Source organism: Labrus mixtus, chromosome 19 (genome assembly GCF_963584025.1).
Source record: "Labrus mixtus chromosome 19, fLabMix1.1, whole genome shotgun sequence".
Taxonomy (NCBI): Eukaryota; Metazoa; Chordata; class Actinopteri; order Labriformes; family Labridae; genus Labrus; species Labrus mixtus.
This window is the reverse complement of record NC_083630.1, coordinates 23,747,599-23,772,005: the sequence shown is the minus strand read 5'-3', so window position 1 is coordinate 23,772,005 and position 24,407 is coordinate 23,747,599. Positions and strand designations below refer to the sequence as shown.

The 24,407-nt window shown below is 43.8% G+C and overlaps 2 protein-coding genes across 4 annotated transcripts in view; one reads left to right on the top strand and one right to left on the bottom strand.

The window, feature by feature from the left end:
* Window positions 1–11,678, bottom strand: part of dipk2ab (divergent protein kinase domain 2Ab) — a 30,557-nt gene extending 18,879 nt beyond the window's left edge. The window contains exons 1-3 of one of the 2 annotated variants that reach the window (XM_061064062.1): window positions 11,207–11,678; window positions 11,036–11,109; window positions 3,627–4,505 (exon numbers count right to left, since the gene is read on the bottom strand). In XM_061064062.1, the coding sequence (XP_060920045.1) occupies window positions 3,627–4,280 (654 nt within the window). In that variant the 5' untranslated portion in view covers window positions 4,281–4,505; window positions 11,036–11,109; window positions 11,207–11,678. Of the gene's footprint in view, window positions 1–3,626; window positions 4,506–11,035; window positions 11,110–11,144 lie in introns of both variants that reach the window. The other variant, XM_061064063.1, reaches the window with a different exon arrangement.
* A 2,639-nt stretch (window positions 11,679–14,317) lies between these two features.
* LOC132994607 (sodium/hydrogen exchanger 9-like) overlaps window positions 14,318–24,407 on the top strand; it is a 71,379-nt gene continuing 61,289 nt past the window's right edge. The window contains exons 1-5 of one of the 2 annotated variants that reach the window (XM_061065087.1): window positions 14,318–14,518; window positions 15,381–15,580; window positions 20,059–20,136; window positions 20,312–20,388; window positions 22,426–22,541. In XM_061065087.1, coding sequence (XP_060921070.1) covers window positions 14,368–14,518; window positions 15,381–15,580; window positions 20,059–20,136; window positions 20,312–20,388; window positions 22,426–22,541 — 622 coding nt within the window. In that variant the 5' untranslated portion in view covers window positions 14,318–14,367. The remainder of the gene's footprint in view (window positions 14,519–15,380; window positions 15,581–20,058; window positions 20,137–20,311; window positions 20,389–22,425; window positions 22,542–24,407) is intronic. The other variant, XM_061065086.1, reaches the window with a different exon arrangement.

Genomic DNA, 24,407 nt, shown 5'->3' with positions numbered 1-24,407 from the left:
CACACAGAGCTCGCCGGTGACGTAGGACGGCTGCACACTGAAATGATGCATTTAAATGTATTTGTCCATCGAGGGTCAAGCCGGTTATGGTCAAGGCCCCATCTTCCCCCTCTCTGCGTGCCAAGAAACACCCTGAATTTATCTGATTTACTTTGGCTTGGCTTCTTCGAGACTCATTAAATAAACAGCATTCATGAGACAGAGAGGCATCTCCCCATTTAAAATGAAAAAAATTCAAACAAGCTGCCACTATGTTTGCTCACACCATGTGAATGTTTACTTTCACATTTGCGTTTAAACGCTGCTGTCAAATATCTTTCAGAGGAAACGGGGGCCGATAAGGTCATCCATCTTTTTCTTCAGATTTAGTATCGCTGTTAGACGTCTGCGTGCTCGGAAAAACAAACTGACAGCGTCTTCTCCTGAGGAGTATGTTTCTGTGTCAGGTGAGGGGCGGGGGTGTTGGGATGAGGAGGAGGAGATGAGGAGGACGGGGGAACAAGAGGAGACAGGCAGGGGTGTCTGGGAGAGCACAGATTTTTTTTGAGATTTGGGAGGAGATGACGGAGTTAACCCCACAGGCTTGTCACATCCTATTCTCAGCTTCACTGAGCAAGTCAGGGCCGAGGACCAAAAAAGGGGTGCGAGCGCAGTCACATGCTTCTGGCAAACTCTGCAGGCTTAATGATTTGGAAGGGAAGGACTAGGCTAAATCGAACTAATTTAAGGTTCGGGGCCAGATGCACTCCATCAAACACAACCCGGCGTCTGATGAATCGGTGAGTCATGTAGCCGAGGGAGAGAGAAGCCAAGGATGGCAAATAAGGTTCTAGCCGAGGGGAAAAGTGAGAGGAATTTATTACTCTCTGCTTTTCATGCAGACCGAGTTATTGTCAAATTAGAGGTGGAATTAAACAGCATCATGTTCTGTCTGTGCACAGCCACTTGACACCGGTACATTTATTACAGTAAAGTAATCTGTGAAGCCTGGAAGAAAACGGCCGCATTAGAGAAGAGGAGACGATCGAGAGAGAGAGAGAGGGAGAGAAAACAGACCAAGTTGCATAAGGTGCCTCTCGTTGCACAAGGATCTTCTTATTCTGCCTGTCGTCATTTTGTCTTCCAAAAATATTTATTCCCCCAAAGCCAAGTTGTCTTCCACGTGACAGAGGAGTGGGGGTGGTGTGTGTGTGTGTGTGTGTGTGTGTGTGTGTGTGTTTGCCTGTATGTGTGCTTGTGTACCGCAGAGCACACAGAAAACGCATTGTTGGCCGGCGCCAAAACAACACAGCAGATTGTTTCCCACTGACAAAGAGGGGTCTGGTTTCTCATCGTGAAGCAGGGGCCGATTTACTGCCCGTGGCTTCAAAAGACTGGAAACAGAAGCCATTTGAAGAAGAGAGTGCGGCTGGCTGAGCGTGCAGCGGGAACGTTCCTGGCATTATTTAACTGTATAAAGGCAGAGAAGAAGAAGAAGAAAGAGAGAGAGAGAGAGAGAGAGAGAAAAACCTCAAAAACCTCAGAGCTGGCAACCAATGACAGCAGGAAATCATTTATCCTAAATATAGCAAACTTTAATTACACGCCGAGAGATACCGGTCCCCTCAAAACTTGCAGAAGAAGAGGTGTTTAACTCCAACGAGACGACGGGAAGCATCGCTCTGCAGGATGTTGAAAGCAGGCCGATGGATAAATAGTAGAAATAAGGATCAGGTTTCATTTAATAACTGGCCGTAAAAAAAAAAAACAGCCCACATTCCTGTCTACCTTTTGTGAGAACCAGTCAGAACGCAGTAGCACTTTACCTCAAGGTGTTGTAGTACAGCACGTCTCCTGTTCAATCTCTACAGACGCCATTAATTCTTTATGGTCGACTGCTGCCCAACCTCATGTATAGGGTCTCCCACCCCCCTTATCTTTTCAGTTCAGTGATGCTGACGGACAGTCAAGGCACTCAGGATGTGTGAATCCTCTCAGATAGATTTTTTCTTTCTTGTTTTAATACCAATGCTCACACACACACACACACACACACACACACACACACACACACACACACACACATGAGCCATGTCCACCATCTGTTACTGCAGGGCCCGGGCTGCAAACACACACAAGACTCCACACAGTTCCTCGTTCCTGTGCCTGCAGGTCACAAGTTCAGGACGAGATGAACAATTCATGAGTCCCTGTAAAAAAGTGGGAAGGCTACGAGGAGCGGTGGAGGGGAGGAGATCTATGGAAATGTATCGGTGCACATTGTCTGCAGCTATGTGAGAGATAAGAATTGAACTGGGGCATAATGGCATTAAACAACACTGATGGAATTATCCGGCCAGAGTTTGTGGAGCGTACACAAGCAAAGGGGGAAAATATTGGGGGGGGGGGGGGGGGGATTTGACACACATAGAAAAAAGCTTTAAAAAGAAAGAAATGAAAGGAAAGGGGAGAAGGGAGGGGGGGAAAGGGACCACACTTGACTAATCACATTTTATAGATTGACCGGGCTAAAAGGCCTGATCTGGCCTTTTGTCCCTCCGAAACGCCCGGAGGTGTGCAGCGCTATGTTTCACAGGAGAGGGGCGGAGGGGGGGGGTTGGAGGTCAGAGTAAGTTATTGAATGTCTACACGAGCCGTGAGCATTGTTGTTCTGTCCCCCCCTCACGAGACAAAGTCGATGTCGGATTGAAATTGAAATTGATTGGCTGCTTGTAAATCAGTGACAAAGAGGACGTGGACAGAGCTTATAGAGAGAATACAGTTTGTCTGCTTTGACGTGCAGGATATCAGAACATAAAGAGGTTTGACGAGTTCATAAGATGACGAGGGGACGTTTTTAAGTTTCTAATGTTGCCGCATTTTGTCGCAGTCGTAGTAGAACTAAGAAAAACTTTTCTTTTTTTTTTTTTTTTGGGCGGTAGCGCTAAAATATAAGCCAGCCGTTACTGAAGCAACACAAATATTTATACTGATACTACTTAAGAGATCCCCTCTGCATGTCACCTTCCACTAAGAGACGAGACTCCAGCGGACACAGACGTATATTCAAATTAAAAACAACTTGGACCATTTACAGATGCATCCCCTGAATTATTCAAAACTGGCCCACATATAGTGTTAAATATGCAGCATCGCCGCCAGCAAAAATCTCTCATCTTTGGGGAGGCCACAGCTCTTAAAGCCCTCACTAGTCAGAGAGTAGAGGAATGCTGGTGCTCCAGATAGTCTCAATGTAGCCTCCAGTTTGGGGGGGGGGGGGGGGGGGAGACTGTAATGGCTTGTCTCAGATCTATGGCAAAGGAAGGAAAAGGGAGGATTCCCCACCCTGTAATTTGCTGGGGGGGCTTTGTGGAGCCAACACCCTCGCTTGCTTTGTAATGATGTTCCTATTCTCGGTTTGCAAAGGTAATCCAGGAACCATTCCTTATCGACTATTATGAAAACACCCGGTGCCTCGGATAAGCCGACACACATCCTTTTTATCAAAAGGCAATATTTTCTTGATAAAAAAAAAAAAAAAAGAGGGCAGCCTTTAAACCCCTCAGATGGCATCATATAAACATGTTAGTTCAAACAGATGCTGTCCTGAAACAACATTAAAAAAAAGGTGAAAGCAAAGACGGTACCTGTAGTACGAGGGGCTCCGGGTTGAATGCCAATGTCATGAGCAGCTGCATTCTCTCCGTGTCCTTCAGGTTCTTCAGCAGGAAGCTGCCCGAGTCTTTGGTCTCAGCGTACCTGCGGACTACGCGGTCCAGCAGCCTCTGAGAGGGGCAGTGCACCAGGTCCGACCAGCCCTCCACCACCTCCGGGGTGAGCAGCCGCACGTCTCCGTTGATCCGGGCGAACTCCGTCTTGTACATGGCCTGGATGAGGTCGCAGCGCGGCCGGCCCGTCGCCCTCTTGCAGATCTTCTGGTCGATCTCGGCCAGCTCCTGGTTGGAGCCGAGCCGCTTGAGCACCACGCGGCGGGTGCCCTCCCTGGGCTCGCCGTACTGAGCGAAGTAAACGTTCTTGACGTTGAACACGTCCAGGAATCTGAGGCGACCCCAGGTCTCGAAGGACACCTGGCCGTTCATGAACTTGCGACACCAGCTGGTGCCGAAGCAGGCGGGACACTTGTTGAGGTTGATGAAGCGTCTGTCCGTCAGCTCGTTCTTCTGGAAGGAGGCGAACAGGTTGTGAGTGTTCATCAACAGGATGACAAACAATCCCACCACCAGCAGGAGCTTCAGACAGCGGTACAGGCGGCCCAGTTTGAGAGGCAGGAAGCGCAGCATGATGGGGGGCGGGGGGAGGGGCAAGGGGGATCCTTGAGGGAAAAGGGAGGATGATCGTCAGGGAGATAACCTCAATGCCTCTCCGTCATGGTGTGTACGGCGTTAGCTTCTAAAGTGGCAGGCGGTGGCGAGGTTGGCACAGCTGCCCCGTGCCAGTCTCTGGCAGGGCCCGGTGAGTCATGTTCTCCCTCCTCAGTGTTTGTGTGAAACCTGGAGCCAGAAGGCCTGAAATCAAGGAAAGGAAGAGAGGGGAGAAGTCATTACAACGAGGCAAATAATAAAAACAGCTACATTTCATAACGCACTAAAACAGCTTTCTGGTCCGGGATAACAAACTGACAAAAGGTACATTTAATTCGTCTCCAATAAAACAAAAAAGCACTTTCTCTAGCATATGAAGAGATTTTTAATTTGAGAGATTTCACTACTTTTTTGAGCAGGATGTAGATGGCCTACAGCCAATCCAATAAACTTTCCCGTCCCTGTTTTAGTGCTTCTGCTTTGAGAAGTGAATTCTTGTAAACTTCCTCCAATATAAGAAAAATAAATAAAAAGTATGAAAAAATAACTAAATAAAGTGTCAGTGATCCCAATTAAGAGGAAATGTACAACATCCTTCCCTAGTCTAAAATAAAAAGTGCTGCACTCAAGAGGGTGATCCTCACAGGACCCTCCCTCCCTCTGTAGCTACACAAGTCTTGATCTCTGTTGCTGCCATGCACAGCCAAATAACCCGGGCGCCACCGCCAGTACACCACGGTCACACTGAGCTCTGAAAAAATAAATAAATAAATAAGCACATCCTGCTTCAAATGCAGAAATCTCGCCGCATTGTGAAGCGAGTCACGCTGTGCGTAGTTTAACCTTTTTGATCAGAGTTGGTCTGCTTCGTTTTAAATCACGCTTTGAAGTGGTTTCTTTGAAAAACGGCTGGTGTCACTAAAATAACATCTGTGGTTGAGGGTGCGGGGAAGGAAGACGATGTGGGTAACTCCCATTTAGGTGTATCGATGTCAGCCCAGAAGAGAAATGGTGAGAAACGGAGACAACAATCTGAGCCCACAGTACGAGAACAAATCTCTGTGAAGCCCCTGAAGCCCCCCAGCAGACTAACCCATGATGAAGACATGTTAGACCCCCCCCAAATCAGCTTTTTAGCAATGAGTCTTGTAAGTCTTATGAGCGGCTTTAAGAAAGACAATGATTCAGGCCACCCAAATTAGCCATCCCCAATTAGAGCTCATTAGGACATGCCTATTAGGACGGCCGACTTGCGAGGGCACGAGCTAACGAGCAGGCTCAGTCCTGTGATTAGAGCGCGTGTCGACGGGTTCCTTTTTTGCATTTTTTCCTTTTTGCAGATCGAAGCAGGCTGAGATACCGGATAGACGCGCGCGGGGGCTGGAGGCTGCCAAGACAGAGCGTGATTGTGAGGGATGCAGCGGCTGTGGAGTGTCAGATAAGACGCCGCATGCATGCAGGAGTTCTTCTTCCTACCTGACGTCTCTTGTCTGAAAATACCTTGAGCAGATCAGGCCAACATCCCTCATGTAAAAATAGACCGTATCCAAATCGCTGAACAGACAGCTGCACTACTTCTTTTTTTTTTTCTGTTTAAGGGAAACAAATTTATGAATCATGTTTTTTTTGCTCAACACATATCCGGAGCTCAAACAAGGTGACTCAACGGTGAGCGGTGTAGCATAAATATAGGATGAGGATATGAGAGTTGCAGACTTTACTTTCCATCTCTGGAACAGAAGTAAAACATCAGCTCGTACACCGACTCCGTCTGCTTTGAAACAAACAGCTTACTGCAAGTCTCAATTAAATGTGTCGCAATTTAAAGAGACAGAGAGGATTTATGTCTCTGATATTTCAACTTTAAAGTCTTTATTTGTGATTTTTCACATTTAAATATATAAATCAAGTATATCCTCTGAAAATAACTCTGTGAGTCATGACTGTCTACAATGGGTGTAACACCCGAGTCCCACTGTCTGTGATGTTTTCAGAGTCCTATCTTCACTTTGTTTACATCGCCCGGACGGCCGGCTGACTCCTCCCCTCGTGTATAAAAGTTGTTTAATTGAGGGACTAGAGAAAAGAAGAATAACATACTGTACTCACTGCTTAACTGTGTTTCTAGATCACGCTCATTTCAGGTAAATTTACATGCAGTGTGAAGATACGAGCATAATAAAGATCGCTAGCATTAGCATGCTAACACAACAATGCAGCGCGAGTTGTTTTGGTTTCATGCTGGTGCTCAAGGGCGACATCTGCTGGATCAAAAAATCACATATAAAGCCTTTAAATAAATGTTTCTTTTAGAGGACTCTTGGAATCGACAACTTCAGGACGGTGGACCCCCATCAACTGTTCTCAGACGTCATCACGTTTCCCCGATGGCGTAATATTGGAGTCAGAGGCGTTGCTTGTCAACAGGCAAGGCAGGCAATGCTTGGGGACCTCGGACCAGTAAGGGGGCCCCAGAGGGCTGACAAAATTTAAACTAAAGCAGCGACCCAAATTTTGCAATGACAGTAGGAAACCTCCCTAAGATGGCCCCATCTGACCACATTCACTCTCATTGCCCTGCTGAAAGGTGGTTGGGGGGCCCCCCCAATTGATTTTTGCCTTGGGGCCCCAACTGACTCTAAAATCGCCACAGATTGGAGTCGATTCACAATGCTCCACACACACAGCGCTGTGCTTCTCTACCAGCTGCAGCTGATCCTGTCTCGCCCCTGTAACGCCTCTGTTAGTACCCCCGATGACGATACAGACGGGGGGGGGGGGTCACTTAATCCCCACATTACGCCTTTGTGACATTCAGATTAGAAAACAGAATGTCACCGCCAGGGCGTAAATATCGCAGCTTGAAACGGCGGTCTGGACAGCACACCAGATATCTCTCCGCTTTTAAACTTCATGCATTCAGTCTGACAAAAAAAAAGGCGCAAAGTGTGATAAATGGACAATAACCAAATAACCTCTCAGCCATATCCACTCAGGGCGAGCGAGAAAGAACCCAGACACAATTATGTTTCAGAGCCTGGAAAAATAATTCAAATTCTACAGATACTCCTCTAAGACAGGGAAAGGACGACGGACTGAACAGAAGAAGAAGAAGCAAATACAGAAACAAATTCTGAATAACTAAGAAAAACTATTTCAACAGGAGTGAAAAAGAAAGCGTGCCTTCCACAGCTAGACGATGCTGATTGCTCGAGGGCAGAGAGCCGAATATCCCGTCGCTTTAAGATCTCGATTCAAGTGCCATTTAGCGTCTGACACAGGCAGTCTTGGCTGGCAAGATCTCGGGAGCAGATTTGAGATTTAACTCGGATCAGCAAAGGGCTCAGAGAGGACGAGACACAACCTCAGCCAGGCCCGTGAGGTGATCACCTCTTCATCCCTTTTTAAAGAGAATGAGTCAGAGAGACAGGGCAGGCTGGAACAAGCCCCCGAACAAGACCTGGTCACAGCCTGACTAATGAGAAGAACACATAGCTTCTACCTGCTCTCGAGAGAAAGGGTTAGGCCTCAATTACCCATGAAACATTACGTGGATTAGAGCGACGACTGAGCTCACTGCTGGAGTGGAAGGAGAACATACATGCTGCGTTTACTTTCTGGTATGAGAGACCGCCAAAGGGGGCTGAAATGTTAGAAATAAGTGTCAATGAAATGTAAACAAGTTTCACAGCTGACTCATCCTTGACCCTGTGCTTATTTTAGAATGAAGTGGGAAAGAATTAGAAATGAAATGTTAACATGGTTTAAGATTCTTTTATCGCCTGCTGCTGCTGCTGCTGCAGAATAATTGTGTGAATGAGGCCAAAACATTCAGCTTCATCGGAAGGATGGCATGGTCATTTACGACGGGGATGTTTTCTCTCTGGTAATTACACCACTAGAGTGCTTCTTGTGAATTCTGCGCCTGCATAACGGTTTACTCCGCTCCCTCGCTGTCTGTTTGCTGAGAGTTATTCAACAGGACGTGCACAGAGGGGAGAGAGGGGCTGCATGGCGAGGTCGCCTCCTGCTCGGGTTTTGACAAGGGGGTAAAGTTCACTTAAAGCCTTAAAAGTACAGCCAGGTGCTTTGGATTCTAACTCAGATCATACCCACTGGAATAGAGAGGCCAGTGACATGTAAAGCTCAAACCTCATTGTGCCCACAGAAAACTGGTGTTTTAAATTAGCAGTCCCCCCCGCCCGCCCCCTTCCAAGCGTTCCTCCCTCGCGGTGCCGCTTGCTCCTCCTGCACTCTGAGAGAGCGAGGGGATGCACGACACCAAGAGGAAAAAAAACCTGTTTAGAATAAGCACCAAATTACCTTTTTGTCCTACACATCCCGTTTCCAAACAGTGGGGGAAAGAAACTGTTTTTTTTGGGGGAACATACTCGGTCGACAAAGTATTGCGGCGGGCGCTTTGAAAGAGTGGCAAAGAAAAAAAGAGGGGCAACTCAAAGGATGCCTGACTCCTCATGCATGGGAGATGAGTCTCGCATTCGGAATGTTCCAAGTTTGGCAGATGTTTAAAAGCCGCAAAATGGCTCATTACTGGGAAACAGAAAAGGCACAAGATAAAGCAAGAGACCCCCGTGTTGGCTTAAAACAGAATGACAAAAAGGTCGAGACAGAGCGAGATGACACGGTAATATCCTAATATTTCTACTTTTTTATTAAACTTCAGATTCTGACAGAATAACCCCGATAAGAAAAGAGCGGGGTTGAAAAGCGAATTTCCTTCTTGAATAATCTCTTCCTCGGCTCTTTGTGCAAAACTGGTTTCAGATAATGGCGCGTGTGGGGGGTGGGGGGCAAGGCTACTCGTGAGGCTAACCCATTTCCTTCACTGCACCTGAGGCTAAACTTCATTATGATATAATGAAGTCGAGCCACACATGAACATGTCTGATTAACTCCACTGGAAATGCAAAAAGAGAGAGAGAGTGCAGAGAAGAAGGGATGGAGAGGAGCTGCAGAGGAGTTTGAAAGAGAGAGAAAGTTAGAGCCACACCGACGCACAGCGAGGGGAGAGAAACTTTGAGTTCTGATTGAAATTAATGAAAAGAGAGAGAGAGGGGAAGTGAACACATGCAAACATGGACGTGTGTGCACCCCTTGAGGACTGCCCATATTACCATCAAACCCTCCTCAACGCTCAGGGAAAACGCCTCCTCTGACCTCCTCCCACTTCCATTGCTATGTGCTCGCTCTGCAGCCAGAGAGAGAGAGAGAGAGAGAGAGGGGGAACTACTGTTGCCAAGGATATCGACTGCAGGAGTCGATAATGTTTGATCACAAAAACATTCAGCCACAGCTGGGCTGCCTCAGTACAGCGAGCCCCCGAGACAATGACAGATAGATGCAAATGACAGATCCACATGCCTAATGGAAAAAAATGGGAGTCCTCATAATACAAGCACCAATTAGCGGCAGCATCCCAATATGAACACAGGTTCATTCATCTGTGGGCCCAAAACCTGGACGTAAAGAGGTTTTTAATGAGAATATCAATGATATCTGTTTTTGCACCAATCTGCCGCAGCCACTCCAGAGGACTCCCGGGTACGGGGGGGGGGGGGCACTCGCTCTGCTCATTCTCAGAAGTCAGCGGAAGTTAGAAAAGCTGTCGTACATTTAAAACAAACACGTCTTCTTGAGAATGCACATAGACTTAACTTCACCACCTGACACATATTTTATCACTTTGCCAAAGAGCCGCCTTAAATTCATGGAGCTCCAACTGTTGTAGAAGGTTTTATGCAAGTATGATTGGTTGCGTTTGGAGGTTTTTTTTTTTTTTTTTTTTTTTTTAAAAGGACAAACTGTAACTCCTCCTGCGGGAGCTTTTAGGCCACAATTACAAGACGTTTCCCCCGCTGAGCCACATTCAAATCAACCTCCAGCAGAATGTCTTAAGTGCGCCGGCCTGTTTTCATCGTTCCCTTGCCGACCAACCTTGCAGAAAAAGGGCTCCAACAATTAGTCTCCTGATAGGGGAAAAATTAATTCTTAGCAGCACATTCTATTCATTAGACTGTAAAGAGAAATTCCTCTGAACTTATAATGGAGCTGAGCCTTTTTTTTTTATTTGGGATTTATCAGTAAGACTGTAATCTGTTTCCCTTGAAGAAATCAAGGGCGCGAGGAGTCCACATAAAAAAAAAGCATATCGCAGAAAATCTCATGGTCAAGTCAATTTGGCGATTGTTGCAAATGATGCTTTTAGTTTCAGGATAGAGCGAATTCTTTCAGCCTGCAGCTTACTTGCATATAGACAAAACACAAAGCAAATTCATCCAAATCATGTTGGCCAAGTGGAAACCTGTTGAGAGGCAGTGTTGTTGTTTGGAGGAGTTAAAAAACCTACAATACAGGACATTAATGTAAAAGCGTGCAGATGTCCTGCAGCCAGCAAATCTACAATGCAACACAGCATCTTCCACTCCTATGCATTTACTCTGTTTTTGAATGATATTATTTTGCACAGACGTCATCAGGTTGCGTTTAGGTACCCGCTGTGTTGACTGCAGAAGAGATATGAAGGCGGTGATTTAGAGATGCCAGTGATAGTTGTGCTTTGTGTAAACACCAGCAGCTCTCTTCGCAGTAATAATAATACACTTCCTGTCGCCGCTCAGAGGATGATTTGCATCTGATAAACAAGTTTGTTTGTCAAAAAACAATCCGTAATGGAGCAACAGTGACGAGCAGTGACTTCAAACTGATTTATTGACCTTCTTTGTAAGTGGAGGCTGCAGAAAGGCACGCTTTAAATCCACATTTTTGACAGTTTAGGGTGCAGCACGTACTGAAAGAAGAGGAAGAAACAACTGTGAAACAAACCTGTGTGACTTTCCAACCCCCCCTCTCTCCGGCTCTGCAGGAGTGAAATGCTCAGCGCTCACTTGATATCATTCTTCAAAGTTGCGTTTCCTGACGAGGCGGTGGACGGACTCTGCAGGAATCCTCCTCTCAGACTGAAACCTGCAGACAGCTCCAAGATCTCTAATCACACCAAACTCTCACGGGCTTCCCATGTCTAGCTCCTGGGTGTGTAGCCAGCTAGCCTGCTAGCTGCTGCTGCTGAAATAAACAGTTGTGTTGTCGGGTCTTAACTCTTCATATACCGGCTCTTTCCGCCTGGACGTCACGGTCCGTCTTCACAAAGCCCACCGACGTGTGCGTTGTCCGGTCACGTCCCGTATCTTTCCGCTCATCAACGAGTCCCCCCTTTGTGGTCGCGGAGATTTCCTCTTTTTTTTTTCTTTCTTCCCTCTCAGGCAGGCAGGCAGGCGGCAGCTCACTCCTCTCTCCAACACCACAATGGGTTCTGTCTCCACTCTTTTTCAACACCAGCCTCTTCAGGCTTTACGACACCCGCGCGTCTGTTTGCGGCCGCGGTTGCCGGGCAACTGTTCTAATATTGTCTCGGCTGAGACGCCGCCTCCAATGCAAAGTTTGCCAAGATTTCCATTATTTGCCTCCTCTTTAAGCCTTTAAAGCAACACTTTACGGCAAACAGAAGGCACATTTTGATGTGAAACGTTGAAATATAAGAAAAAGGAAAAATAAAGTGAAAGTGTGAGCACAGAAAGAGGCTTTATGTTGCTGTTTCTATAGGCTCAGTAAGATAAGATAATCAAATGCTGCAGCAGTAAAAAGACAAGAGCATGCATATACAAATACAATTAGAATATATATGAATAAAGATAAATATAAACTTGATTGATCCCCCATGGGGTAAAACAGGAAACAGGAATATAATTATTAAAAATAACAAGAAGTTAAAAATCAAACATATTTACATCAGTTAAATAAAGAGTGAAAAAATACAATAATAGAATAATACAAGGTATGTAATGAATAAATAAAGATAAATGTACTAAGTAGCCTATTTACAACTATTATAAAAAATAATTAAGGAAACTGTCCACCCATTAAAAATCTTAACTATACACTAAAAACTATACAGGACATTGAGACATGTGAAGTGGCAAGCTGAATTTAAAGTGACCAGTTATGAGATAAAGTGACAGAGATTAAATAAGGTGACAAACGTAAGCGATAAATGTAAAAAATAAGCATCTAAAAATAAAAATATGACATAATAATATGCACAAATGAAGTGCTCAGTAGTAGCATTGTAAGTGAATATCTGTGGTCATAAATTAACCAGAAGGAGAACCCATGTGTCATGACCGTGAAAGGAGAACAATGGAGGCAAACACAACTAACAGTCTGTAAATAATGAATTTGGTTGCAAGGCGGTGCTTCTTTATAGTAAGAAGAAGAATATACATTTTATTTAAATGCAGCCGTTTACAAACCCTCAACAACACTTTACATACAGTCAGACAAAACCAACTGAAGGAAACTAAAACATTACACGCTCTTTAATCTGAACAGGTTGGTTTTGATCAGGGGTTTGAACCGGTGGCAGGTGGGGGGGGGGGGGGGGGGGGGGGGGGGGGGGGGGGGGGGGCTCATGCATTGTAAATGCTGTCTTTACACAACCAGAGGGTCGAAGCTAACTTCTCTTTGCAGCTCGGCGTGGTTGTTTTCATGAACGTCTTGTAAGGAGGGACAGAGACAGCAGGCCCAGGAAACTCAATTTCATGCTTCTTAATGCTTCATTTATTTATTTATTTGTCTATTTTGTGGGATCTGTAACTTTTACACATCAACTTGTTTATCAGATTTTACGACTTGATTGCACACTTTTTCCCATGTAGCATGTGTTCTCACTTTTTTATGCTTTCTGTCTGTGCTTTATTAAATGTGACTCTCCCTGCAACCAAATCTACCTATGGGGACAAATGAAGTACCCTGAACCTGAACCTGAGTGTTGTATATCATATACCTCTGCCTGTCAGAAAAGCATGCTAACAAGTATGTTTACAATCTGATACGCTTTTTAATTTAATTCACTTTATTTGAGACTTTTTAAGTCATGTTTAGCTAAATTCTGGATGTATAAGCTTTATACATTATATGTAGGCCAGGCTTTCCCAATCTTGGGGTCCCGACTCTATGCTGGGTCGCCTGAAATTGAAATGGGGTCGCCTGAAATTTGTATTTGAAATATATTGAACGCAGGTTACTGGAGGTCATATAGCCAATGCCAAAACAAGAAAACTTGCAGAGTCTCTGTCTGTCTGTCATCACATTGTGCAGAAATGTCATCCCAGTCTCTCTTCCTCTGTCCGCAACACTAAACACAACAAAGCCTAAATGTGTCATTAATAAGTCATTAGCCTCAAACCCGAGGTGACCAATCAAATCAATATCTTCTAATCAAGGTGCCATGCCTGATTCTCTTGACTGACTGAAGCTTTAAGGTGCAGTGATTTAAGAGTCAACGTCCCGGCTCGTCTGGGAGCTTCATACATGCATTTGTTTGTATTCACTGCCCCCTGCTGGAATATATGTGCATGACAACTACAAATTGGTGAGTTCACGTACTGTGGGACATCCCGCAAATGTTTTTGTTTTAGGCTGGCCTTATTTTCTAAGTGTGTTTAATTGCTTTTCAGTTAATATTACGCGTTGTAAAAAAAAATGCAGCAGCAATTACAGCCTTGTGGAGGCCATCTTGACTGATTATGTAAAATAACACATATGGGGCCTAGATAGAGCTATTCAAATGAAATGTTTGCGACAGCACAAGTCGATAATTTCCAAACAATTTCAGGAAATTATATGTTTTAATTGCCGGCTCGTCGAATTTAGAGCAGGGTTTCTCAATCCTGCTCCTGGAGACTCACTGTTCTGCATGTTTCAAATGATTCAAACGATCAGCTCATCAAGAAGCCTGAGAATGACCAATTCATCTGAATGAGGTGTGTTGAAAGAAGGAAACATCTCGCACATACAGGGAAGTAGTTGGTCTCTTTAGGACTAGGATTGAGAAATTTACAGAGGAGGACGCTTCCGACGTGATCGTGAAAATCGAGATTTTCCGAGCAGCCGTGAAGGCAGCACAGTGCTGCTGATGCGGATGTTGCGCCGCTGAACATGAAACAAAACTTTGTTGCCGATTACTTTTTTTTCACCTGAAGCTTTGAAGATGCCGACCAGTGTGAAGAACAAACACGATAATACAGCTTTGTTGTTGCTATCTGCAGTTAGCATGGCGCTCATTACCATCGTCAGTGTGTGGAAGTTAAGACAGTTTAAATATAAAGCTGTGCATGAAACTGGAGGTGCAATGTTTATTGGTAAGTAATTCGAGTTTTAGAATACGGAAGCCGTTATTCAGCAATACACCCAGCCGGAACTCACAGGTTGAGTTATCTATTTAAATTTAAAGCAGAAAAACTTTTATTTTATTTTTTATTTTATGACGTGACAAGAGGTCATACATTGTCATTTTTTTTAACCACAAGGCTAATTTTAGACTTCTCTTTTTGGGTATCTTACCTGTATCAGTCTGATATAAGCTAGCTTAAATAGTCTGAAGACCAGGGGTGTGCAACAGGCAGCCCTGGGGGGCCCCCCCTCACTCAATAAGACCAGCAATCAATAAATTCAGAACATTAAGAAAACATGATTAAAATCTGCCATGAGCTCTTTTCCCGCACGTCTTTCCTCACTCTCTGTCTTCAAGATTTATGACTCTATCCACTCTGACCTTTCTCTAAATTAAGGTGTAACCCCCCCTCATACACACACACACACACACACACACACACACACACACACACACACATACCTGACTTGTAGGTTATTATATGCTGATAGATGATTAACTGGACTCAACCTTTGAAAGCCAACCTTTACTCCAATTCTCAGTTAGATATATTTTATAAGAGTTCATCAACAAGCGTTCTACTTTGTTCTTAAAATATTGATGGAAGTTCAGTTTCACCGACATTTCATCACCACAACAACATGTAATATAGATACGTTTCCCTCTACATGCTACTTTTATGTTCCTGTTGAGCGTCTTGTTATATTTTAGGGATTGTGCCGTTTTATTTCCATCATAGAAGATTCACAGTCGTTCATTTAATTCAGGAATAACTTTCATAAAGAGTGACTCATCATCAGAGACGTTCATGACCATCATTGTTCTTTCAGGTGTGCTCGTGGGGCTGACGGTGAGATACTCGTCATCTGCTTCAGGACATCGTGTGGTCGGTACGGACGCCGTGTGCAGTTGCGGCGGTTTCAACAGCACTCCACACTTCTTGACCGTCAACATCACGTCACACGTCCACTGTTTTAGACACGCTGGGAAGCTCGACCAAAGTTGCCCATTAGTCCCTGCCCCTCAAATGGTAACTACAGCAATTTACTGTAATTTTTTTAAAAGATATTTTTTGTGCATTTTATTGGATAGGACAGCTGGAGATAAGAGGACATTTACACATAGAAGGAATTTGACTTGGTGTATTGGTGCTAAACAATTAACAAGGAAATAAAGCAGAACTAGAAACAACTTAAATAATACAGAATAAGAAGATATTACAATATATAAAATAGAATTTAAAAATGTAAAATATAAAATGTAAAAAAATAATATAATAAAATGTACAAAAGTGCAATGTAGGAGCTGTGCAGTGGACTATAAGAAAAAATCTTAGTGTGTAACGTCTGTACATGGGGCGTGCATCATAACCGCCGGGCTTTCCAACGCCTCTGCAATTCAATTTGGCCTTGAAATTCAAAAATTTTAAAGATTTATTTTGGAGCTTTTATGCCGTTATTGGAGAGACAGGACTGTGGATAAAGTTGGGAATGACATGCGGGAAAGGAGCCACAGGTCGGATTTGAACCCGGGACGCCCACTTAGAGGACCACATCCTCTGTACATGTGGCTCGCGTCCTTACAACTCGGCCACCGTCGGCCCCTTTAAAAAGCCTCCTTTTTGCAGAAGTGACTCTCGCCTGTAGGTAGCTCCAGCAGGTTGTGCATCCCATAGAATAGATGTTTATTGCCATTTGCACAGGTACAGGACAGTACAGGTACATTGGAATTTTTCTCCCTGAGTCAGCTTCTACAAAAAAGTTAAAATTATATATAAAATAAAATAGCATTATAAGAAAAAAAGAAAAGTACAAATAAAATAAAATAAAAAAATAATAACTTGTAGTGACAGCTAAGTAAATTAAAATAAACTGTACAGAAGCTATACACTGTATTAAAGCAAAGATATAATACAAAAGAAAATAACAAAGGGGAACACTGTACAATGAAATGAAAATATAAATAGAGATGCTAGAGACAACATTTTCTATAAAAGGCTGAAAAATCAATACTGAACACAACATGCTTCCTTTTATGCCATTTCATTTTGCTCAAACATTTGCTCTCCTTTGATCACATGTGAACTTTTTGTCCCTTGTGTATGCTCGGTATTTACATCCACGGTGTCCTCTAATGGTTCTTCCTTATTGGTTGTTTTTCCTCTAAACGACTTGCACGGTCTGTTTGTTATTAAGGGAGCAAGAGAGAGTTTAGTACAGAGAGACGGTCGGGCTGCAGGGCAATTTAGGCTGTATTAGGGATTTATTAAGGAACAGATAGGGGAGATAACGGCTTCAGATGTGCTGTGCAGACAAGGGGAAATTACAACCAAACACAGAGACCAATAAACAAACTAAATACTACGACTAGTAGAGGAAATAAAAGCAGCAGATAGAGCTGAGCGTTGAACAAAAAGAAGAACTTTTTATTTAATTATCTGAAAATTAGAGGTGCACTGCTGCCTTTGATGTTATTCTTTTTTAGTTTAATTAGTTCTTAACTGACATGAAGCTTACTGAATCAAGAAGAGATTTGGTCGCAGCAGTTGTTGATTTGGATTTAGACTTCTGCGCCTCCATGCATGTGTGGTGGTGACTGTGTCTGCAGTCTGTCCTCTGACTGTTCTGGTTTGGTTTGGTTGACTCAGGACGTTTCTGGGCGGGGGCACTGGTGTGTTTGTTCCAGCCAATGACAGCGCACAGCTGTATCAAAAGCATTTTTATCCGGTCTTGTCTCGGTCTCAGACTGGGAGCACTCCGGGGGATGTGATATTTATGATCTTGGTCTCCATCCCTAAATGTCTTGGTCTTGTCTCGGTCTTGGAGCACTCTGGTCTCGGGTATGTCTTGGTCTCTTTTAGTGTGGTCTTCTTGACTACAACACTAGTAGAGTGTAACGGTTGGGATCGGCCTTTGCTTGTCTTATAACTGTTGTATGGCTCTCGTTTATCTGTGACGCCATCAGAGAGATGTGTCACATGAAAGAACTCCACCAATGAGAGAGGGATGAATCCACATGATTCTACAATTCTACAATTCAGTTAGCAGACTCTTTTCTCCAAAGCGACGTACATCAGAGAGTAAGAACAACACAAGCAAGGATCTAGAAAAAAGAGAACAATGTCAGTAAGAGCAAACGATCAGCTTTGAGTCTGATTGGACACACAGGTGCTGACAGGAAGTGACCAGAGGCAAAGCACAACATTGAGGGCAGTTCTTGAGAGCTCTAATCAGTATAGAAACCATCTTATAAGTCGTCGTTATCAAACAAAAACCATCGTCATTACCATCATCATCATCAATAATATGGAGACCATCATCATTAAGTTAGTAGGTATTCATGAAAGAGCTGGGTCTTTAGCTTTTTCTTAAAGGTGCAGAGGGACTCTGCAGATCACATGGAGTTTGGAAGTTCATCCCACCACCGGGGGGCGACAGAGGAGAAGAGTCTAGTCAGAGACTTAGGACCCTGTTGTGAAGGTTGGATCAGACGCCTTTCATTGGCAGAACGTAGTGGGGGGGGGGGGGGGGTCAGAGAGTTAAAGTAAGGAGACGTTTTTGTCACTGTTTTGGAAGCGAACGTAAGCTCCAACGAGCGTGGGAGGAAGTGAAATTAGCATGTTTGAAAATGAATGATCTAACCCTCGAGTAATATTTTAACCACGAGAGCAAGTGAACAAGTGAACCGTGAGCCTTGCAAATCATCCAGGCCAAGTGTAACTCCTCACTAATGGCTTGGACTCGTTGCCCCCCCCCCACCCTTTGAATGCTCGGGTCTCATTAGTAAACCAGCAGAGGCTACGACAGAGGCCATTACATCAGTCTGACCGTTCTGTGCAGCCTTTCCCGCCATTAAGTCTGATACATATGGGGGACCTAGCAGGCAGAGAGATAAGGATTTCACTGCATTACTGAGTCCATTATGTGCCACCGGGGGAATAAAGCATTAAAGTTTGTGGTCTGATTAAATTTAGTGCAGCTCTGCCGAAGAGGCAATTAGTGAATACAAGACACCTCCATCTTTGACTGTGTGGTGCATGCGGCCCCTCAGAATGCGACCCCATGCGAATGCATAATTCATCTCTCACAGGGTCTGTGTTTGTCTCTGTTATGGAGTCTTGAATGTGTCACACACAGCCCGCACACAGCGAGGAAATACATCTATATTGTTGCTGCAAAAAAAAAAAAAGAAGTAATTTATATCGAGTGTGGAGGAAAGTGGCTGAAAAATAAAAGTAATTGGTATCCCTGGCAACCATTTCAAGTGAGAGTAACTGGAAAAGAGTGGTGGCTCTACAAACTACACGGGGAGCTTTACAGCTTTAGAAATAACAATTAAGGATGCACAGTTTTTCACTTCTCCATATTGTATGGGTTAATGTGTACAACAACGCAAAGTGTTCTGGAAATAGGACACTTAAACAGGCAGGCCTGTCATCCATGCATCCAACATATTAGTGCTGCTCTCCTCCCTTAACCAACTTGTTGTTCTTGTCTTAAAGGGGACATATTATGAAAAATCCACTTGTGTTTCTGAACATATATCTGTGTAACCTGAGAGTCTACTGACCCACAACATGTGAAATAAACCATCCAGTCCTTTGTTTGTGGTCTGCATAAGTCTTACAACACAGAGAAAAATGCTCTGTTTCAAATGTGCTCTCCTTGTGATGTCACAGTGGGATTCTTGTAAAAAAAAAATCCCACTCCCCTCCCCTGGTATCTCCACCCATGGACTCCACCCCCAGCCTAGAGCTAAACTTTAGCGCAGGTCCGCCATTTTTATTCTCTCTACAGAGGAGTGATGTCTACGGGGAAAACTGGGGGGGGGGGTCATTACATTTAAAGAGACACACACACCAAAACGGAGCGTTCTGAGAGAGCTGGTTTATACAGGGTCACAAACCTCCTCTGGTGCTTGATTCATGTTATATTTTGACCAAAGCACAGCACAGATGTTTGATTTAGACCACAGGGGGACTGTTTGAAAAGGTGGAGGAGGGGACTGTTTGAAAAGGTGGAGGAGGGGGATCATATGTCCTCTTTAAAGCAAAATTTGAGCCGTTCTCAAAAGTCTAAGCATCATCTCCCCTAAACTAAAGTGATATTTATGAACTTGAATGTAATTCTCTGAGTGATGAGACCTTGTGGGGATGTAGGAATCGCAAGAAGAAAAAAAAAAGTAGCATTATTTTGATCTGAATCTAACATCGCTGCCGTTTGATCCTCTAGAACGCACCCACAATAGACATAAAAAGGATTCAAGGATGAAGTAGATGAAAGGCTACCTCTCTGAGCGGCTTTTATTGCACTATATTGGCGTGGTGGAGAAACAGAACAGAACGTGCATGGTATGTTAAGAGAGATCCCTCACACTCTTTGAATGCTGTGAAGGTAGATTGTTGTGATCGGGTGTTAGGAACATGTGTGGTCATATGTATGTTTTATACTTGCTTATACTCAATCGCCACTCACTCACCGCCTCAACAACAGCTCTGTCTCTTTACAGGTGACCTTTGACCCCGAGGTCCTTTTCAATCTGTTCCTGCCGCCCATCATCTTCCACGGAGCGTACACCCTTAATCAGGTGAGTCTGCCGTCCTGACACGCCTCCGAGTCGAGGAAAAGACTTCATTAAAAGGGCCGTGTGCCTTTCTGTGAATGGAAAGCGCTGTCTTATAACAAGTGCTGCTTTTTGTTGAATCAAACTGTTGATCAATTGTTGTTGATTTTGACTTATTACCTGTTGATTTCTGTTCCAGAGAAGATTCACCAAAAATCTTGGATCCATCGTGACCTTTGCTTTTGTGGGCACCATCATCAGCTGCGTAACCATCGGGTAAGTCTGATTCTCGATCACACAAACATCACATTAAAAACACACAAAGTTCAGGTGCAGAAAGAAAGAAGAGAAACACCTGTGCGTCTGGATCCCAGACAACAAGATCTGAAAGCGAGGGGCTTTTCACACAGCTCCACCATGCAAAAGAAAACACGCAGATCAGATAAGATAATCCTTTATTTATCCCACAACGGGGAAATTTACTGTGTTACAGCAGCAAAGAGCAAAGTGAGCAAAAAAAGAACATTTAAAAATGTACAAAAAATAAAAAATGTACAACATTTTTTGTACATCTTTAATTTTTCTTTTTTTAATTTAAATTGTACTGTGTTCACTTTTTGTTTGCAATCTTTGCTCTTTGCTGCTGTAACACTATAAATTTCCCCGTTGTGGGATAATCAGATCAGAGTAAAGGTGGTTTAAAGTTCGGTTAATCAACGACTGTTCAACAGAAACAGTTTGGGGAAACACATATTGCACATATGAAAAAGAAAGAAAAAAAGGCGACCACATTTCATCAGGGATGGAAGAAACAGACAAAGCAAAAGCAGGAAGTCAGGACAACAACAGAACAGACAGCCAATCAGAGACTACAAAAAAAAACCCTGTGCATGTCGGGGTGTGGGAAGTGATTTGCACAACTTTAAATCTTGTACAACCCAGAGTCCCTATGATGAGTCTAAAGCATCTTTGAAAACTAAACAGATTTATTATCAGTATCAATCCGTTTCATCTTCACACACTTGCTCAGAGTGTTGTAATTCTGGCTCACAAAGCTAGATGGCGCTGTCTGACTTTTAAAGGAAACTACATGTTACTGACGGATTAATTTGCTGCAACACAGAGACTGTTAAACAACCTCCAAAGTCCAGGGTAATTATTTACACTGGAAATAACTGATACATTTTATGAAAACTGGAGTTTACTGTTCACTCTTTATTAGTTCCACCTTAAAGTCTACTTCTTTTAGTCTCATGCCTATAATGTTACATTTTTAGTTACATTATGTGTGTGTGTTCCCCTTCCTTCTCCCTCCTCCGTCCCTTGGAGCAGCCTTAGTCAACCCCCCCCCCCGGTCTCCTGGGATGCAGGGCAGGGTTTGACATGTTGAGTCACATGCACATTCTTTGATGCGAAGGTTGCAGGACCTGACCAATCCTGTCGCTTGTTAGTGAGTCTTGCCTTATCCCTTTTGGGGAAAACAGTGTCATGGGAGTGAGGGAGCCGCGCTGACTCTGTTGAGCAGAGCACATCCACTTCTACTTCTTCTTCTTCCTTCTTCCTTCTTCCTTCTTCTTCTTCTTCTTCTGCTGTGTGCGTCCGTCTTCCAGAGACACACACACACACACACACACACACACACACACACACACACACACACATACACACTTTGAACATCATTACCATAAATTCAGATCTCCCTTAAAGGTACATGAATAAACGGCCCAACCTGCGGGCACTACTTCCAATCCTGGCCTTAGGGACAGGTCGTGTGTCATCACCATGGTAACGGAGTCATGCCAAAGGACAGAAAGGTCCCCGGGAAGACACGCTGGCATACTTGATTATCATGGGGATGCTTCACTATAACAGGATTAGTACTTAACACACATCCTTTTGGCAGTCAGGAGCTGGACTGTCGAGTCGAATGCTTAATGGAGGTGTTGGAATATTTTGGGGGTCACGGACGGTGTACAGTACTTTTTAAAGAACACGACATCCGAAGGGGAATTCTGGGACATTTAAAAAAAAAAAAAAAAAGTCTGTCTCTGTTTTATTCTTGTAAACATCGTCTCTCAGGTAATTCCCAACGCACACACACACACTCTATAAATAGAGCTGCGTGTCCACCTGTGCCAAGCCTAGAAACGGGTCAACTCCTGTTGGCTAGCGTCTGGCCCCATTACCCAGACTACTCTGGGGGAAGCCCTGCTGTGGTTAGAGGTATGACTGATAGGCCTGCTCGGGGGGGTTTGCGCTCTCTGATGAGCTCATGGCGTGATGTTCTCTGTGTGTGTTTGTGCTCGATCCCAGGGCCTGCGTCTTTGGATTCACCAGACTGATGGTGCTGTTCGGCCGGGCAGCAGATGCAGACTTCCTCCTCGCTGACTGCCTGCTGTTTGGTGCAATCATGTCAGCCACTGACCCAGGTAGCCCAACTCACAAAGGACTCACATCGCTTCTAAAGGCAACGTTTAAAAAAACACTTATGGTTTTAACTCCGTCTCGTCTGTTTCATCTTAATATGTCTTTTATATGTCGTCTTTGAGTTGTTATGTCTCTTGTGTGTGATGTGTCCTGATAGATATGCAAAGTATGTAACTTCTGGTTTTCCTGGAGCCAGCTTCTAGTGGATGCTTGAGGAACTGCAGGATTTTGCACTTCTGCATCGGCTTCATTTTTCAAGACTGGAGGTTGCTGCTTGGTTTAAAGTCTTTATATGTGATTTTTCACACTTAAATGTAGAAATCAAGTATCTCCTCTGAAAATAACTCTGTGAGTCATGACTGTCTACAATGGGTGTAACACCCGAGTCCCACTGTCTGTGATGTTTTCAGAGTTTTCAGAGTCCTATCTCCAGTTTGTTTACATCGTCGGGACGGCCGGCTGACTCCTCCCCTCGTGTATAAAAGTTGTTTAATTGAGGGACTAGAGAAAAGAAGAATAACATACTGTACTCACTGCTTACCTGTGTTTCTAGATCACGCTCATTTCAGGTCAATTTACATGCAGTGTGAAGATACGAGCATAATAAAGATCGCTAGCATTAGCATGCTAACACAACAATGCAGCGCGAGTTGTTTTGGTTTCATGCTGGTGCTCAAGGGCGACATCTGCTGGATCAAAACATCACATATAAAGCCTTTAAGGTGACTGGTTATGAGATAAAGTGACAAGCAATAAATATAAAAAAAAGCATCTACTGTAGCTAGTGTAGTCCCGTAGTTTAGCTTATTTTTTAAAGATTGGTAACTGATTTTGCAGAGCGCTAAGGACTGGGTGTATAGCCATCCTTTTTTTTCCTCCATATCTTTGAATGTTGAAGAGATTGAGATTGATACCTAAGGCTGCAGACGGGATCAAAGTCACAATGCCCTCTCAGCAGCTGCTTTGCATTCGTGTCAGCTCGTTTCTAAGTGGAACCACAAATACAATCTGTGTTGTACAAGAGCTGTCAAGGGGGATGTCATGAGGCATCCTGCAACACCGCCATGTTGGAAATGTTAATGTCCACATTTGGTGATGAATTATGTATACCAATAAGTGGTTGAAGAGCTGTACATGATGGTGCAGCTGTCAGTCTGACTGTGTTATTTTTGCTTTGCCATATGGTGATCATCCTTGCCTGGTCCCAGCGTCTCTTCACTTTGATAGGAATCACACTGCTGCACATTGATGGCCCAAACGCCAAGACCTAAAGGCTGCTTTCATCTCCCAATGTACAAATTTAGATCCAGTGCTCTGATTTAAAAATAATAATAAAATACTGAACATATCAAAATAAAAAAAATCCAGAAAATGTCGGACAAATGTTTCTAAAAGTTCCTGGGAAAAATTTAAAGAAATTGCTTGGGAAATGTTCTAATATTTCTTTCAAAGGCCCTGATTTCAAACAGAAATTCCTGCAAAGTTCTCATGAAAGTTTACTGTAATTAAAATTCCCACCAGATTTTGCTGAAAATTTCTGATGACAAGTCCGTTGGGAATTTCTCAAAATCGTTCGAGGGATGTTTTTTTCGAAAATTCATGGGGGAAAATTCTCTGGACTTCCTCATGAAATTTCTGACGTTTCCTTTGTGAAAATTCAGGACAAAAGTTTTCCAAAACTTCCTGAAAGTTCTTGAGAAAATTTAGAATACATCAGACGCAAACTCCTGATTATTTAAAATGGAAATTCGAAAGCAGAAACCTCAGAAAAATATCAGATTTAAGTTTCCGAGAATTCTGCAAAATTCGCCCGAAATTTCAGAAACTATGTTTTTGCAATCGTTAAAAACTGCTCAGGGACCTTTCCT